The sequence below is a fragment of the Cervus elaphus genome, chromosome 23 (genome assembly GCF_910594005.1).
Source record: "Cervus elaphus chromosome 23, mCerEla1.1, whole genome shotgun sequence".
Classification (NCBI taxonomy): Eukaryota; Metazoa; Chordata; class Mammalia; order Artiodactyla; family Cervidae; genus Cervus; species Cervus elaphus.
Genome location: NC_057837.1, coordinates 18,072,797 through 18,092,097, shown reverse-complemented (window position 1 = coordinate 18,092,097; position 19,301 = coordinate 18,072,797). Strand labels below are relative to the sequence as shown.

General features: G+C 42.3%; 2 protein-coding genes across 2 annotated transcripts in view; one reads left to right on the top strand and one right to left on the bottom strand.

The window, feature by feature from the left end:
- LOC122681476 (amyloid beta precursor protein binding family B member 1 interacting protein) overlaps window positions 1–4,975 on the top strand; it is a 73,681-nt gene extending 68,706 nt beyond the window's left edge. Inside the window, exons 13-14 of the mRNA XM_043883616.1 lie at window positions 2,354–2,457; window positions 4,130–4,975. Of these exons, the coding sequence (XP_043739551.1) occupies window positions 2,354–2,457; window positions 4,130–4,645 (620 nt within the window). The 3' untranslated portion in view covers window positions 4,646–4,975. The remainder of the gene's footprint in view (window positions 1–2,353; window positions 2,458–4,129) is intronic.
- Window positions 4,976–6,488: 1,513 nt separating this feature from the next.
- The window catches only part of LOC122681479 (protein adenylyltransferase SelO-like), a 33,046-nt gene continuing 20,233 nt past the window's right edge, over window positions 6,489–19,301 (bottom strand). The window contains 3 exon segments of the mRNA XM_043883628.1: window positions 6,489–7,097; window positions 9,787–9,866; window positions 18,914–18,957. Coding sequence (XP_043739563.1) covers window positions 6,975–7,097; window positions 9,787–9,866; window positions 18,914–18,957 — 247 coding nt within the window. The 3' untranslated portion in view covers window positions 6,489–6,974.

The window sequence follows — 19,301 nt, the reverse complement described above, 5'->3', positions numbered from 1 at the left end:
TTTGGAGCCCAAGAAAATAAATCTGTCACTGTTTCTATTGTTTTCCCATCTATTTGCCATGAAGTGATGGGACCGGGTGCCATGATCTTAGCTTTTTGAATGTTTAGTTTAAAGCCAGCTTGGTAAATGGTAGTTTTTCCAGAAGGAAGCAGAATGCTTGGCAGATAATAGGCTAGAATTTGAAGATGGTTGGGATGACAATAAATTAATACCTTGTAGGGTTTCTCTCAAAGTGAAGTAATATAAACACTCTTAATACTAAATGTTCAATACATGCTCAATCCATTTTCCTAAATGAAATGCTTAAATCCAATTTTTGAAGAACACTATCACAGCAGTCAGATGAGATGTCCATTGATCAAAAAAGAAGATCTTTCCCGTAATGGAAAATCCGTTAGTAAACGGTAAATTAACCCATGTTGGTTCTGCTGTAGAGTTTTATCAAAAATAAGCCCTACAGAGAACAAATGTGCTGAGATGTTAAACCATACTGGGAGTGTTCCTGCTTATTATTTTTTTGGAGCCTCTTGAGAGTAAGTAGATTGACTATCGTGTCCCTTTGCCCATTAAATCTTCCCTTTGTATCTTCTAAAAGAATAAAAAGTAAAATAAGGCCATTTTCTTACTAACAGCAATGCAGTTATCAAATTTTGGGAATTTAACTTTTCATGTTGAGCGAGTATTTTTAGGTAAACCACAGCCTGTATTGCAGTTTGCCAGGTGTCTCGGTGATGCCATTGCAGCAGTGCTCCTTCCTAGCACGGGTTCCCTCCAGAATTGCATTTAGGCATCGTATCTCTTTCTTCCTCTTTCATTTGGGACATTTCCTCAGCCTTTCTTTGTCTATCAGGACATTAACATTTTTTAAAGAATAAGGGCCATTTATTTTATAGAATGTCCCTCAGTTTGGATGTGTCTGATGTTTCCTGATAATTCATCTCAAGTAATGCGTTTGGGGCAGGACTAAGCTGATGTGTCCTTTTCGGGGTACCCCCTTCGGAAGCCTATGGTGTCTGTGGCCCTTCGCTGGAAACATTCACTCTGACCACTTAGCTAAGGTGCTATCCGGTTTCTCTCCTGTGAAGCTTTTTCATGTTGTATTTAATAATTTGTACAGAGATACTTGGAGACAACAGAAGTGTCCGAGTCCTTATCAAACTTTCCCTTCTTCCGCTTTTCCTGGAGTGCTTAATAACCTTCTTTGAGTTGTTCTGTAGATTTATGGGCTTTTCAAAATATTGGGAAAATATCTGAAGAAGCAAGCACACAGTCATTTCATAAATGATTGACAGAAGAGCTGGTCCTGAGCAGAGAGCTAAGGCAAGCTCAGATGCACTCAAAAGGGAGACCTCATGTCCGGGGCTGGGAGGTAGTTCAGTTGTGGGAGGAGCAGCCACCCGCAACAGTCCCATCCCCACCCCGCCTCCACCCACCCCACCTCCCCCCACCCCACTTCTCCCACCCCACATCCCCCTATCCCACCTCCCCCCACCCCACCCCGAGGATGCCCTCTTAGGACCCAGAGATCAACACACAGCTTCTGACTCTCTCAGAACTGTGAAACCTCAGCTAGGCACACTTGTGCAAAAGGGCAAATAAAAAGACAGGAAAAGCAGCATATATCAGGACTTTCTGGGGAAAATAAATATAATTCCAGGGTATATTCAAGGTTTGTACATTTTGCTCAGTCCCCTCTGTCTGCTGTTTTGGTGCCCAAAGTATTTTTTTGTTGAGGATAATGTTCAAAAGTTGTTTCTGTACACAGCATGATGCGAACCCAGATACATCCATTTCAGAAAAAATCATCCACAGGAAGAATTCTTTTAGAAGGGAGGTTTTCGAGATTTATTCCTCAGTTACCAAAAGGTTTTTAAAAGCAGAGCATACTATTGCTTGGGACCCAAGTTAATCCAGATCCTGTGGCTTGGATAAAGCATTCACTTCCCTGAATGTTTTGTGGAACCTTATGAAGTATTGTTATAGAAACTCAGATTTTTTTGTAAACCCTGTGTACCTGTTAATCCTTTCACTTTGGAGACAAACTGCTTTATCTTTTCAGATTAACTCTCAAGAATGTTGAAAATACCTCACCGACTCTTCTTGTTTTTAGTGAAGTATAGTTGATTTACAATATTGTGTTAGTTTCAGGCGTACAGCAAAGGGATTCAGTTTTCTATTCAGATTATTTTCCATTATAGGTTCCTATAATGTGAGACACTGAATAGAGTTCCCTATGTTATACAGTAACTCCTTGTTGCTCACCTATTTTATGTACAATAGTTTGTCTCTGTTGATTCCATACTCCTAATTTTCCCTCCACCCTTATCTACTCTTCTCTGTCTCTGCCTCTTAGGAGTTAAAACAAGCACCACCCAAGCCAATGGTCAGATCCCCCAGGCAACACAGTCTATGAATACTGCTCTCGGAGAAGACCGGAGACACCTTGAAACAACCAAGGTAAGACTGGGGGTACCTGACCTACTTCTATCAGACTGTCACTTGTAAGCCCCTATTCTAAACTGTGTTCAAGTAACTGCTCCTTTAAAAAAGAAAAAATACAGTTCCAACAATTCAAGTCACTATAATTTCATTTAGATAATTACTCCATATGTATATATATATTATCTTAAAGTTACATAGGCTAGAAGGGAAAATTAAAACCAACTGCTACCAACACAGCTTCAGGAAAATGTAAGAATCTTTTTTAATTCTGAGGATTGGTGACTATTTTTAGTTTAGCTACACTTTTTTTTTTTTTTTAGCTACACTTATTTTGACTGAAGTGATTTTTGTTTGTTTAATTCAAGTGGTTTTAGCCCTCTCTGAAAGTGGCACCTACATTTTAAACCCTTGGGATTTTAAATTATTTTTTCTGAATAACTTAAAGCAGTGTGATGGTCAGAAGCCCTTTATTAAATGCTAACTGGGCCCCAAACCAAATTAGAAGAATACTGATAAGGTTCCACTGTAAAATATGCATTTTGTATTTTTCTGTTAATGTTCTACATACATCCTCAGGCTAATGGAGAATAATACACATTTGAAAATAATAGCCAAATTGGTATAACAGTCTCCATAACTTTTTTTTTCAGTAGAGGAGATACAACGAAGTTATTTAAATCTAAAATTTAGCTAAAAATTATAGTTACTAGTCCAGTTGCTAACATCTCAATTGACTATACAAGTTCCACTGAATATTTCTCATATGTGACTCAAACCAACTCTAAATATACCTTCAGAAATTTTCCACCTCACACTCCCCTGTTACTTTGTCCCATCAGCCAGTGGTGGAAACAAGTCATATAGTTATTGAGCTGCTTATAATTTTTGAAAAAAAATTTAGGTCATTAAAAGGGCCACCTGGGAAGCCCTTATGTATGTACAGGAGCAAAATAATTTCAGACACCCGCTCCTGACAACTGCATTTCACAACCAGCTCAACTCAGACCAAGAAAAATGTATCTGTGTATGCCTACAACCCTAGTAGGGCTTCTCTGGTGGCACAGTGGTAAAGAATCGACTGACAAGCAGGAGGCTTCAGTTGGATCCCTGGGTGGGGAAGATCCCCTAGGGGGAGAAGGGCATGGCAACCCACTCCAGTATTCTTGCCTGGGAAATCCCATGGACGGAGGAGCCTGGAAGGCTACAGTCCAGGGGGTCCCAGAAGAGCTGGACACGACTTAGCGGCTTAAAAAACAACAAGGGTAAAGACTGAGGTAACCCCAAACTAAACTCTGTACCACTAGAGCTCTAAGACACTAGCAACCTTGTATCAAGCAGTTCCTAGAAGATACATGATTAGTATTATAATAAATAACCTTGTGAAATAGGGCAAAGTCTTCCATTTATGGAATACAAGGAAGATTAGCACCAGGTGATAACGTTAAATAATAATATTATTGATGATCCTGTTGAAGGGCATTTGGAGTCGTTCTCTGTCCCAGAGCACAGAAGGGCTAATTCAGGAACAACCTGGAGTCTCAGGACTGAGAGATAGGGGCCACCCCTGGTGGGGGTTGGGGGACAGGGACAGATGCTTCCTAAATCCGCAGACTCACCTGTCCAGGTAAATGTCTTGGCCGCACGGCCGTGTGGTCACAAGCATAACGCTGTTGTCGCTTTGTTAAAGGACAAGAAGCCCGGCCTCGGCAGCCACGACCCCGGAGCGCCCAGGGCCCAGCCCCCTCCCAAGTCCAGCCTGCCTCCGCCGCCTCCTCCGGTGCGCCGGTCCTCGGACGTGGGCGGCGGCAGCCCGGGGACGCCCCCCAAGGCCAAGAGCGCGGCCGCTAGCTTCCCAGCCCAGCCCGACGACCTCCTGCCACCGCCCCCGCCGCCGCCGCCGCCCCTGGAGGACGACGAACTCCCCCCGCCACCCCCCGACTTTAACGACGCGCCCCCAGACTTCGTGCCTCCCCCGCCGCCGTCGTTTGCGGGGGATTTGGGGTTCTCGCTGCCGCCACCGCCGCCACCCCCACCCGCCCTCGCCCCCGAACCCGCGAGGACGCCCCCGGTGGTCGTCAAAAGGCCGCCGCCTCCGCCGAAGAGGCAGGAAAACCCAGGACCGCCGGGCGGGGCAGGCGGGGAGCAAGATTTCATGTCGGATCTCATGAAAGCTTTGCAGAAGAAGAGAGGCAACATGTCCTAAAGGGAAGCTTAGAAATACCTTTTGGTGATGGGCGTAACATTGCTAGCCTGACATGTATTTTTGCTACTTTGTTTCCATGACATCTCGTTCATTTTAGATACAGTATTGAAGTAGAATATGCAAATGTAAACTTCGCCCTGTTGCCCAAGTACATTAGTAATCCTTAACCTGCACAGAATTCAGACTATCTGCGTCAATGTACGTATTTTTTCTGTGTATTCCCATTTCCATGGATTTTTATTTTCCCTTTCAGGTTAACTAAAATAATGTTTTTGTTCATTTATTTTATTATGTTCTGAACCATCAAATTAATAAAAGTTTAAAATGTTTTATCTGAAAATGGTATTTCTAGAAATATCAGTATAAATCTAGTGCAATATCAGTCCTGTTTTATAATATATAATTGACCTTTTACAAATCCTAGGCCTTCTAAAGTCTTGTTGATCTTCGAAATATGTTCCATCTCTGTCTCAGTAACCTCCAGAATTTTCAGAGAAGTCGAAAGAGGACAAAGAAAAAACCAGGAGACGTAGAGTGAATTTAGTTTCTTTGAGATTTCATTTCATTGTTTGGTTGAAGTCCTGGACATAACCCTAACTTGGTTTTGGTTTTCTAGTGGCTGAATAACATAGTAATTGGGGGGTGGGGTGGGGAAGCATTTTAGATAGTTTTTGGATTCTCTGTTATTATACTTTTATTTGCTATAAGTTGTTATGATGCTACAAATTGCTATAAAAATTTAGAGACAGGAAAAGGCAATCATATTCTTCAATCTGTTATGTTTTCCCTCAGATAAACTTAATGCGCAATTTTAACAACCAGTTTATCCTAAGTTCCTGTTACCCTTATCTCTCTTCTCTAATTGGCTGTGAATCCTTTTAGATTTTTTTTAGTTTTATTTCCATGGTTCTGTTTTATTTTCTTTTTAAGTGTAAAACACCTCAAAATCAAAAGTAATCTCTAAATTGACATTTAAGACAAAAAGCAATTTCAGATTTTAAAACCAAAATATTTAATCATTAAACCTGGTAAGGTGCACGCAATTTTTCCTAAACACTGGGACCAATGGCCATGGAAAGGAAGGGCTCAGAGAGCAGGACCAGGGGACTGAGATAGGGAAAGGGAGAGATGTGTTTATTATGGGCTCCAGTATGGGCATCAATTCAAACATATAGAAATATAAAAGTGCAAACTTTAAAATCTTCTTGAGTTTTAGCATTCGATGATACATATTTTAGAAAAACTACAGAAGAGAATTAGCTGATTTTGTGGTCAAAATATTGATGCAGTTTTAGTGGACCGAAAGGCTGAATGCACTGTTTCTGTCTATCCCTGCCTTTGTTACAGGATACAAATGAAGACACTAGGCAGCAGATGGTCCAGACAGCCCTTGCTTTGCAGAGTTCAGCCTGCACAAGTTCCAGTTAGCACAATGTCGTTAAATAACACTAGACTCCCCAACATGGTTCGTATATGCCGCCATGGTATTTTAACCAGTAATTAGTTTTAACTAGTAAGTAATTATATGGAGCACAAACTTTGCTGTTAGCTTTTCAACCCACAAATCACTATGTAACAGATACGTATCATGATCAGTGACCAGTTACATCCCTTCTTTCAATGCCTGTTAGGGATTGATCACTGAATTATTTGTTATTCAGTTTATGTACAGACAGAAAAGTGTCTTAAGGTGATAAGGTATTATACATATGTGTCAAGTCAGTAATGTTTGGAGATACAGAAATATTCATAGATTAATTGAAACTATGTCAGAATTCCTTTAAAATACTTGGGGATATGTAAATTATACTTCAATGAAAACAATAACTAGAAATGGAAAGTGTGTAAGGGTATAAATGAAGCAAGACTGATCATGTATTGATAACAAATTGGTTGAATGGCAAATCAGGTTCATTAAACTATTCTCTTTATTTTGGTAAATGATTGAAAATTACCATAATAGACAAAGAAAGCTTGAGGAGTACAATTAAATTATATTACTTGATATGACCCAAATTTCTAGGTACATGGTGTCAGATTGCTAGTATTAGATAAAAACTTATAAATTCATTAAAAGATTGTCATAAATTTTTTTTTTTAGTTATTGAGAATAACTCAGGTGGTTTATTTATTTATTAATTAAAACAAAAATGATCACAAAGATGTTCCAGAGAGTTGGCCAAGTTTATTTGGTTAAAAAAAATACATTACCATTATTATAGAGTGCAGTATTGTCAAGAAAATATAGGTGATCATTAAGAATTTATCAAATAGATTGTTCTATCCTGGATTTGATGACAGAAGTATTCCTTAATTGATTTGCCCCAAATTAAGATGAGCAGCTAACTCTGAGATCTCTGGCCCAGGAAGGAGTTGGGGAGGAATAGCCTGCTCTCTCAGCTGCAGAATGCTTCTGGAAAGGATGGCGGAGAACTTGCTGGAGGAGGTGGACCTGGGAAACAATTTAAACTAGATAAATACAGATTCTTGTAATTACTAGGACCCTTATGAATGTTCTAAATTTTTCAAACAACTAGGTAAATTTTAAATGTATATGAAGCTGCTTAAACATTTTCTGTTTCATTACAACTTCAACTACGGCTGTTACTTAAGATTTCTGTTCTTCCACAGAAAGTTCCTTAGGTACTAGTTTTTTTGCTAAAACAGGAGAGTGAATATGTACAGTGTCACGAAGAATATGTATATATCCTGATCATTTCTTAACTCCTTCACAGCATTAAGAGAATTATAATTTTCTAAAATAGTTATAAAAATAAGAGGATGTCAGTGATTTACACTATTTCCAGATCAAGGGTATGGATTCCAACTGATGCTGCTTCCTCATTTGCAATTTTGCCCTGTGACGTAAACTGAGGCATCAAAGAACTCACCTCTTTCAACAATAAATTCTAGGATCGAAATGTGTATTTTCATTTAGTTATAATTAAGTCATGGGGATATACTGCATGGTGACTATAGTTAATAATACTTTACTGTATATTTGAAAGTTGCTAAGAGAATCTCAAAAAAAGAATAGCTCTCTAAAGTCCTCATCACAAGAAAAAAGTAGCTATGTATGGGGACGGATGTCAACTCGACTTACTGTGGTAAGCATTTCACAAAATACACAAGTATCAAATCATTATGCTGTACATCTGAAATTAACAAAATGTTACATGCCAACTATACCTCAATTTAAAAAGTAAGGATAACACATGGTAAACCTGTCTATCTCACCTGCTAGTTTAAAAGCTCCCTGAATATATTTTTATACTTTTCCACAGCACCTTGCAGAAAGTGGATTCTCAAGAAATGTTTGATGCAGAAAAGTAAACACAAGAGGTATGTGTCACGGGTTATAGGTCTGAAGGTTTGACAAAATCTTTTTCTTTTCCTGCAATAAGAATTTAACCCCTGGCTAACTTTCTGGGTCTGGTCCCCTGATAACCTGATGAGTGTTTTGTCCACTGTATCACCATACAACATGGCTCATGACTGACAAATAACACTTGGCCTGGGATAACTGTAAACACCTGAGAACGCCAGGGTTCCTTTCCTGTGAGGACTCGTGGGATAAGGCAGGTCTCTTGCGGGGATATTGGAAACTACGCCCATGGAGTTGTTATGGGAGCCCCTGGTTTGTGTGGAACATTCAGCCCTTCAGCCAGGGCCACCCCTGCGCCTTCCCAGTGTGGATCATGTCCTCCCGCACCCGAGCTTTACCGCTGCCCCTTCCTGCCTGTGTGGACACTGCAAGAACTGCAAAGGAGGAACCTGACGGTGCCTGCTGCTAAGCTGTGCTTCTGTCCTATGTCTTTCTGAATCAAGTGGGGCCAAGAGCAGCCTGTAGTCATCTTAGGAAGTTGAATGTTTACTTGAACCGAGGAAGATACCTCCCCACCCACGCTGGACACTGCATCCTTACTTAAATATAATTTTGAGGAGAAAACAGGGAATGAACAAAAGAGGGAAGGAAGGCAAAACAAGCCAACAAAACACCTTATTACACACTGTTTAGTTCCCCGGCTTAGACTGATTTATCTAAATACTGACAACTCCTTTCTCTTTGGTTTTCCTTAATACTCTAAGAAGGTTACACTTTAAAATATTTTATTTTCTAAGATGAAAGGCTGGATTTTGTCAGGCTAATTGAACTACTGAAATGAAAAGTTAATGCAAGCTCCACATTAGAAATGGCAAGAACAGCTTCTCTGTCATGCCCGCTCTGGTGGGTTGTGGTGACTACACAGTATGCTGTGATGAAGAAGATTCTGAGGCTGTGACCCATGTGGGACAGAAAGAGGGCCGTGATTATCGATAACATCTGCAGGATTGAAGAGGGACAGCGCGAGTGCCGGGATCATTCCTCTTCTAAGAAATATACTGAGTGTAATGCATTTTTAAACAATTAGGAAATATTTGAGATGCAGAAGGTATACAGAATAATTAAAACAAACACCTGTGTACCCTCTACTCAGCTTCCTAACCCAAACTTCCTCCTTGTTGCTAAGCAACCACCGTCCAAAGATGATGTTATCATCTCTGTTCATTTTTGTTACTTTTATTATATGTGCATATATCCCTAAAAACAAGATTTTACATGTGTTACATGAAATTGGGGTGGTGACACATTGTATGTATTCCTTTGTTTATTTTGCTAACATTATATGTGAGATTCATCCAAGCTGAAGAGTGTAGATGGTGCCTTCATTTTCATGGATGTCAAGACTCATTTCAGTGGACCCAGGTCACTAGAGCCATGGAAGCCTGGTGAAAATAAAACCTAGCTCCCTCTGGGGAGATGCTCAAATCAGGTTTCACCAGATTTCTGAGACTAAATTCCAAAACCCCCAACATGAACAGTGAGTAGCAGAACCAGACCCTCAGGAGTTCAAATAATGTAAGTATGTGATATCAAATGAATACTTAAATTTTTAAACACATTAAAGAATAAATTTTGAAATAGAAGAAAATGCTCCACTGATTTAAAAAAAAGAAAGAACAGGCAGTGAGAATCCTGGGAAGCTAGTGCTAGCAATGATGTGGTTTAGTAAGTCTGCAAAGAAGAAAAATAAGTGTGTTTAAAAGATGATACATTTAAAAATGAATAAAAATAAGTCCAGAAAAGTCAACGACCTTACCTCTGAAAAATCGTTCCTTTCTGCTTTTTGCACTGCAGATTCTGCCATCCAGTTCTTCAGCACGTATCTAGGAATAACAGCTTAAATAAAGAGGGGGAGGTGTGTCGTGGGACAATGATTACTAGGTTGACACAGGCCATAAGAAATTACCACTGAAATGAGATAACCTTTAAGAACTTTGCTGGAAGGCCCAAATGAGAACAATGATCAACATCAGTCAATTCTGACTGTTTACAAACAATGTACTACAGTATTCTGACCTTGTGGCACAGAAAAAACTTTGTTTAGCATTATGAGCAATATTATGGTTTATCTTTTCAGTGTTTCATTGATTTGGTTTTTCACCATGTTCAGTTCACTAAGCATTTTATCAAGTGCAGAGAAAGTAGCAAATTCATCCTGTAGCCCACGTGAAGAGAGGAAAAAAGTTGCTGCTTTTATCTTCAAACAGAATTAAGGTCTGACTCTAAGACTGTTCAATGATGATGTTGCCAAGGGCAAACAGGAAGGGTTACATGCAAGCAAAACTCTCTGTAAATTTATATTTTTTACAGTAACCATGCATTTTTTTCATACTAAAAAGTATTATAATAATGGGACATTGCAGAAACTATGTCTTTATTTGAGATGAACCTTTTCCAAAATAATTTATCAAGTGGGTGGAGAGGAGGCAAGTTTATCCCCAGTGGCATAACAGGAATTCAGAGAGGACTCCCAATATCACCATTTTGTGATTCTCACCAGCATTCTTCTGAGTTACTTGAATGGACAGAACATACAAATTCCATTTCAACTTGGTTTTAAAGATCTGCAGAGACATGACAGATAATCTGAAATACAACTTCTAAAACAGAATTTCCCTGTGACCCAAGTAATCCTATTTCTCTAGGAACATAGTCTATGGAAACAAATTTAAACAAATTCAAAAGCATTATTTATAGTATGGAAAATTAGAAACAACATAAATACCTATTAACAGGGGACTAAGTGAAACATTATACACCCTTTTGTTAGGTAGAATAGGGAAAAGGAGTCCAGAATGGCAGCGGCTAAAAGACCTGGAAGGGAAAAGCCTGCGAAAATAGAACAAAGGAAGGTCCGAGGACTGGAGTGAGAACCTCAGGTAAAACAACACTCCTGGCTGGCCCAATTTACATAAGACAGGCCCAGGGACACAGAAACACATAAAAGGAGGAGCCAAAGCCCTCTTCTCTCTCTCCCGCACGATGGGGCGCTCTTCTCCTCGCGTCTTTGGGTAGACGTGCCCTCACGCCTCGAAGATGGATTTTCCTGCTATTATCTAAATAAATTGAGCTGTAACACTGATTTATTTAAGAGCTATAACACGGTCTGTCCTCCGTGAGCTGTGACCCGCCAAGGGGCTTTAATGTCCGTCACTCCAAATTTTTGTTGTGACGGGACAAAGAACCGAGGAGCATACACTCGCCTGACATCTATGGTGCCGTGACTCGGGTTTAACCTGGCTGAAATAACCTCCGCTGGAAACCAGGGCAGCGGAAAAACGAACTCAGCAGAAAGCCCAGGCGGCTCAGATTCCAGAAGACCTCCGGTTAAGGTAGGAGGTCCTCGCTCCTGTGGCTGGAGGGACATGCCTAACAAAATCTTAATTCCTTTGCAATCTCTCGTTTCTTGTTTCCTTGAACCAACCCCACCCCACCCCCCACCCCCCCTGCGCACAGGCGGGCGGCAGTGGGCGCAATTGAGGGACTCTGGCCAGGCTACCCTTCGGTATGTCCCAAAGGCACTCTCTGCTGGGCCCCAGTAGCGGTTACCCAAGCCGGTGGGGGTTCTTCTGTCCCTACTCTTCTCTGTGCCGAGAATCAGGCCAATGAAAACTGTGAGCACCAGTCAGATATCTAGCAAATTTTCCAGTAGGCTATGAAGGGGATTCCTTGGCACGTTTGTCCCACTGCTTTTTCCTCTTTTCCTTCAGCTCTTTTTCCTGGGACTCGAGCCCGACCAAAACCCAGGATGCCCGGCTCAGGCTCTGAGGTCTTATTGCAAAAATTCAGTGAGAGACAAAGCGATAAGTGGGAGGTGGATTTGCTAGGATTCAGAGAGAAGCGCCCATGCCCATTCTACAGGTTATGGGCCATGGAATGTGGCCCGGCTAGGTTTTGCGAGTGGGGTGAATTCATATGCCAATGAGTGGGAGGATCATCCCAGCCATTGGAGAACCACCCACGCCTCCCTCTTTCAACAGTGCCTTAGAGTTCTGCCACCTCTGGGTGTATCTTTTGCCTTATGGATTGGGGATTAAGGTTACTTGAATTTGACATGTCATCTTGGACCCAATTGATTTTAATCGTGATGCGTTATGCCCATGTGCTATGTCATTCTTTCAAAGGTTGTGCTCTTTCCCTCCTGTTTCATGCTCCTTTCCTCAGCCCCATCCAGGCCCACAATGTTGCCTCTACAATCTACTAGAGGGATAGCCAGAAAATAGCTGGTCTTGGGAGGTAAGTACTGTATAATATCCAACCCCTTAATCCTACCTAGCACTGGTCACACTGGAGATCTTGGGGACGCCTAAACTCCAGTCCGGGGGTCCCAGGAGATCATCACGCCTTGACCTGCCTAGGGATCTGGTCCTCAAAAAGTTGTCACGCCTCAACCTGCTCGGGGATCCGCTATTCCCAAGGGTCCCAGGAGGTCATCATGCCTCAATCTGCCCAGGGACCCAATTCTTGGGAGGCCGTCACGCCTCGACCTGCCCAGGGATTCAGTCTCTAGGAGGCTGTCACGCCTCAGCCTGCCTGGGGATCTGCACCCTGACCCAGGGACGCTTGGCTCTCAGGTTGCGACAGTACTAAGTAGGATGAGCTTACATCATGGTATCTATTCCCACCCACAGAGGACAAACCAGCAATGAGTTACAACCCCTTAATTCTACCCAGCACTGGTCACGCTGGAGATCTTGGGGACGCCCAAACTCCAGCCCGGGGGTCCCAGGAGGTCATCACGCCTTGATCTGCCTAGGGATCTGGTCCTCAAAAGGTTGTCACGCCTCAATCTGCTCAGGGATCTGCCAGTCCCACGGGTCCCAGGAGGTTGTCATGCCTCGACCTGCCCGGGGATTTGATCTCTAGGAGGCTGTCATGCCTCAGCCTGCCTGGATATCTGTATCCTGGCCTGGGGACACCTGGGTAGGATAAGCTTCAAAAAGCCTATTGTGGTTTGCCACAAATGCCATCAACTGGGACATTGGGCGGCACTCTGCCCTGGGGACCCAAGAGCCTGAAGGTCAAGCGCCAAGCCTTCCCTCACGGTGGTTCACGAGGACTGAAGCGGCCCGCCCCAGCCAGCCCGCCTGTCACAGATAACCATCACGGGGCTGGAGCCAAGGGTGCGACTGCATGTGGCAGGTAGGGCCGAGAACTTCTTGGTTGACACAGGGGCTACCTACTCTGTCTTGATCTCCTACTCCGGAGCCTTCTCCTCCCAAACCTGTACCATTTTGGGTGCTACAGGAAAAGCAACTACTAAAAGATTCACCCAAGTACTTCTTTGTTGCTGGGATGGACAGATATTTTCCCACGAGTTTCTGGTGGTCCCTGAGTGTCCTGCTCCCTTAATGGGAAGAGACATACTCACTAAACTGGGGACCACCCTTGTGATGGGAAGCTTTTCAGCCCCTGGGGCCCTACAGCTTCTGGTTACTATTAAAGAACCCATTACACCTTCTTCAATAGAGAGGGACCAAAAACTATGGGAGGACAAAATTAACCCCCAGGTGTGGGACAAGGGGATTCTTGGACAAGCCCACCAAGACCTCAGGGGTTCAAAGATAGCCCCCACTTGTTTGGACAGGCCCTTAGCCGGGATCTCCTAGATCTGGACCTGGGACCTAATGGGAAAATATTACAATATGTAGATGACCTACTAATCTGCTCTCCAGATGAGAAAAGTGCCCAACAACATGCAATTCAGGTTCTAAACTTTTTGGCAGAAAGGGGATATAAAGTCTCCCATGCTAAGGCACAGATGGTCGAGACAAAGGTCACTTACCTGGGAGTTCAGATTACACATGGGTCTAGGAGGCTGTCCTCTGATCGGGTACAAGGAATCCTCCAGTTGCCCTACCCCACGACTCGAAAACAATTGCGAGCTTTCCTGGGGCTAACTGGGTATTGCAGAATCTGGATATCCAGCTATGGTCGAATTGCCCAGCCCTTATATAAAAGCTTAAAGGGACAAGATGATTCAATCCCACTAATGTGGGGAACTCCTCAAAAGAAGGCAGAGGCTACACTAAAACAGGCCTTAACTCAGGCACCTGCCTTGAGGTTGCCAGATCCAAAAAAAGCATTCCAACTTTATGTCCATGAAAGAGAAGGAATAGCCTTGGGCGTGTTAACTCAAAGGTCGGGATCTGAGCCCCAGCCTGTAGCTTACTTATCCAAGAGACTTGATCCAACCGCCCAAGGCTGGCCCCCCTGCCTTTAAAATCTTGCAGCTATTGCAATCATGATAGAAGATGCTTTAAAACTCTCCTTTGGGGGCAAACTAACTGTTTTTACCAGCCACCAAGTAAAACAACTCCTAAATCGGAGAGGCCATTTATGGATGTCTGATCAGAAAATACTCAGATATCAAGTAATACTGATGGAAAATCCAGGCCTCACTACCCTTGTGAGGTTCTTAACCCAGCCACCCTCCTGCCTACCCCCAAGGGCTCTCTCCCCTTTCACTCCTGTCTAGAAACCTTGGACCATTGGACAAAACCCCAAGAGGGATTGTCAGAAGATCTTCTGACCAATCCTGAGGAAATCTGGCACACTGATGGAAGCAGCTTTGTCTTGGATGGAAAAAGAAGAGCCGGATATGCAGTAGTCTCCAATTTTGAGATCATAGAGGCTAAACCTCTGCCGTCAGGTACTTCAGCCCAATTAGCTGAGCTCATAGCCCTGACTCGAGCTTTAGAGCTGGGAAAAGAAAAAAGAATAGCCATTTACACTGACTCCAAGTATGCCTTTCTGGTGCTACATGCACATGCAGCTGTTTGGAAAGAAAGGAGCCATTTGACCACCGGAGGGTCCCCAATCAAATATGGTGATCAAATTCTTAGACTCTTGGAGGCAGTCCATCTGCCCACTGAGGTTTCAGTCTCCCACTGTAAAGGACACCAAAAAGGGAGCACTGAAGTGGCACGAGGGAACAAAGCAGCTGACCAGGCAGCTAAGAGAGCAGCGTTACAGAACCATGACCTAATAGGGGTTGCCACCTTAGTTCCACAGACTAACTTGCCAGAAACTCCTTCATATACTGAAGGTGAAACTCTTAAAGCTAAGAGTGAGGGCTTTCAAGAAGATCGTATGGAGTGGTTTCAAAAGGAGGGGCTCCTTTTTCTGCCTGGGAACCTCCAATGAAAGTTGGTTAACTCCTTACACGCCACCACTCATTTAGGAGAAAAGGTCCTCCAAAGATTACTAGAAAGGTCTTTCAGAGGAACAGGCTTCCAAACAACTATAAGACAAGTGGTCTCCTCTTGTCCCACTTGCCAATTAAACAACCCCCAAGGAGCTCAAAGACCCCAGCTGGCCCAGTCCGTCCAACGACGTGGGGCCTATCCAGGAGAGGACTGGCAGATGGACTTCACCCAGATGCCAGTTTCTCAAGGGTATAAATACCTATTAGTCAGATACATTCACAGGATGGATTGAAGGCTTTCCCACCCAGACTGAGAAGTCTCAGGAGGTAGTAAAAAAACTACTCCATGAACTCATTCCAAGATTTGGTCTGCCCAGGTCATTACAAAGTGACAATGGGATGTCATTTACTTCTAAGGTCACCCAAGGGGTCTCTAAAGCATCTCCATTGTGCCTGGAGGCCTCAGTCTTCAGGAAAAGTAGAAAGAGCCAACCAATTCTTAAAATCAACAATAAAGAAGATAACCCAAGAGACCTCCCTGGGATGGAAGGAGGCTTTACCAATAGCTCTCCTCCATACCCGTATTGCCCCTAAGGAACAGGTTGGTTTTAGTCCTTATGAGACGCTATATGGGAGACCTTTTGTTTATGTCAATGACCTCTTCCTAGATCCAGAGGTTCAGACCCTCCAGTCTTATACCATGGCCATTGGGCAATTTCAACAGGATGTACAATTGTGGGATATGAACCCGGACCCAAAAGATTCCAAGGAGTCACCACTATATGCTCCAGGGACTCAAGTCCTAACTAAAGTCTGGAAAGATGGGTCCCCAAAGGCTCAACTCCAGCCCACATGGAAGGGCCCCTATCCTGTAATACTTTCTACTCCCACAGCGGTCAAGGTACCAGGACATGACTCCTGGATTCACTACTCATGAGTCAAGCCGTGGAAGAAAACAGAAGAGGACACTCAATACACCTGTGAGCCCTGGGAGATCTCAGATACCTATTCAGAACTACAAATGAGTGCCATTCTAATGAACACCCCCAAAATCTGGTCTCTGGGGATAAGATTTCTCAAGACAGCTCTAAAGAGCCAACACAGCTTGGCACAAATAATACTCCAAAACAGACAGGAGATAAATCTTCTGATCTCTGAACAAGGAGAGACTTGAGCCATCCTGGTGATGTAAATTTGAAATTGGCTAGTGCCCCTACTAGTCCTTGTCATGCCACACTGACGCTGCTTGTGACTGCTCCATGTACTGTCAGTGGTCTCGCCTGTCCTGTCTCTGCCCAGGTCAAGCTGCAACATGCAGCGCCAGTTCAACAAAGATACAAAACTACAGCCGACCACGGAAAACATCACTCACCCTGAGGTGGACACCACTACGAGGACTCTGAGGCCTGAGACTAGCAAGAGGGAGAGGCCCAATGCCCCTCACCATCCCAGTTCAGCAGGAAGTAGCCAGAGAGACCTCGATGCCCCTGTTCCCAAAGAATTGGGCCTCCCATCTCTTGAGAGGGGAATGTTAGGTAGTTAGAATAGGGAAAAGGAGTCCAGAATGGCGGTGGCTAAAAGACCTGGAAGGGAAAGCCCGCAAAAATAGAACAATGGAAGGTCTGAGGACCAGAATGAGAACCTCAGGTAAAACAAACAACACTCCTGGCTGGCCCAATTTACATAAGACAGGCCCAGGGACAGAGAAACGTATAAAAAGAGGAGCCAAAGCCCTCTTCTCTCTCTCTCCAGCGCCATGGGGTGCTCTTCTCTTCGCGTCTTTGGGTCAATGTGCCCTCATGCCTCGAAGATGGATTTTCCTGCTATTTAAATAAATAGAGCTGTAACACTGAGCTGTAACACCGATTTATTTAAGAGCTATAACACGGTCTGTCCTCTGAGAGCTGTGACCCGCCAAGGGTAAAGCCCCCGTCACTCCAAATTTTGTTGTGACGAGACAAAGAACCGAGAAGCATACACTCGCCTGACACTTTCAAAGATATATTATGCAGTCACTAAAAATGTTACATTATAAAGGATGAAGTAGGAAAAATGTTTATTTTTAGTTAAAAAAGCTCTAAAATTTTTTAAAAAAAGCTCTAAAATTATACCACAATGATTACTACAATATTTTCTCATTATCAATACACACAGAAAAAGAGAGGCCAGAAGGAAATGCATCAAAAGAGTGATAGCAATTGTGTTTGAGTATGGGAGTCTTTTTAGTCTTTCCACAAATTTGCATTTTCCAAATTTTAAAGAATTCATAGAGAACTCTTTTAAAATAAAAACACATACAGACAATAAATATATACAGTCCTTAGATGAAAAAGAAATTGGCATGCAAAGAAAACTGTGGAAGCAGTCAGATTAGGCAGAGGGAGTATAGTCACCCAATTTAAAGTTTGACAATCTTAACACATTAGAGAGACCTGGCAGTGGAATGCTGTGAAAATATGCTGGGACTGGCAGCTGCAAACAGAAGTACCTTGGATCAAATTACACATATACAAACTATTTGAAATCAGAAAATTGTAGATCTGCTTATAGAATTCTTTGACAAGTTACCTAATTCCATACAGTTTTTCAATCTGGTCTGGAACTTTCCCATTGCTCATTGTGGAAATTGAGTACACTGTTCAGCACTTATTATTTCTTTAACTCAAAGCTGCAGCCTTGAATTCACTTAAATATCTTTCATTTTTCCATCTCATCCATCCTCTCATGACCAAACAAATCCAAATCCTAAAGACAGGCATCATATTTTCTTCAATTTTTTTTCCTCTTAATTGCTGAGACTATCCATATTGAGCTGCCCTATAAATTCTGTATGACTACATCAATGTACGTAAGTGGCTGGCAACTGAACCCATGCTGAGCCCCAGATAGATTATTCACTTCCTTGTAAAAACTCCGCTTGCTTTTATTTCTACAATGATGTCCTGAGTCAAAAAGCAATCTCATCCACTAACTTAGTGTGGGATATTTGCATCACCCTTATTTCATCCACATGGATCAGCCACGCTGATGATACCAACCTACTAGCTCTCCTCAAGAGTCCTCAGTAAGGCAGGAGAACTCCAGGACTTGAGTCCTTCTGTCTTAACTTATTTGATCTGTTAGATCCCACAGTGCAAAAAGAACTAACTTCCATTTTTTTTCTTCCATTTCTCTTACCAAGCATGATGTCGCATGGTAAACTGAAAGCAGTATATAAAGGTGTTTTTTTTTTTTTTTTAGCTCTATCATTTAGTGGATGTGTACCTTGGCCCAGGCACTGTAACAAGATAACTTACAAATATTATTGCTCACGATCACAACATTCCTGCAAAATATGCCCCCTTTTCAAACAGCTGAGAACCTTGAAACTATATTATATAGCAAAAAAATGGCAAGATGAGATTCATCTGTCAGATTCCAAAACTCATGTTCTTTGCACCATAAACCACATAATCTTCCTTTTCTCTCCACCATCTTTGAAGACCATATTATTTAAACATCAATTGGCAAATATATTGAAAGCATGGGTATCATACTCAAATTAAAAGTCACCTGCTGAAACTAGAAAGGCTTCTATTTGACACTTCAACTCCACTAAAATATATTCATCTAGAGTTACTGTAGTTAAAAACAAAACAACAAATTCAGTTCCTTCAAGTATTTACTTCCAGGTTTCAAAACCTATCACTTTTATGTAGAAATCTTTAAAGATAAAGAAATCAAAAGGATTACTTACCTGTCATTCTTTTTCTTCTTTCAGAATCTGAATCATTGATGTTACTAAAAAAATGAACAAAACAAAGGACATAATTAATCAGTCTCCCCAAATCATATCTTTTTTCCAAAAGGGTGAATATTATTTCTTAAGACAAATATTGAAAAATTTTTTTAATTACACTGAATCAGTATCTGAAAGGAAGAGAGAAAATACTGTTTGATTAAACAATACATAAAATAATGCCTTATTTAGTTATTTGTGCTGTGCTGTGCTAAGTCATTCAGTTATGTCCTACTCTTTGCAACCCCATGGTCTGTAGCCTGCCAGGCTCCTCTGTCCATGGGATTCTCCAGGCAAGAATACTGGAGTGGGTTGCCATTCCTGTCTCCAGGGAATCTTCCCAACC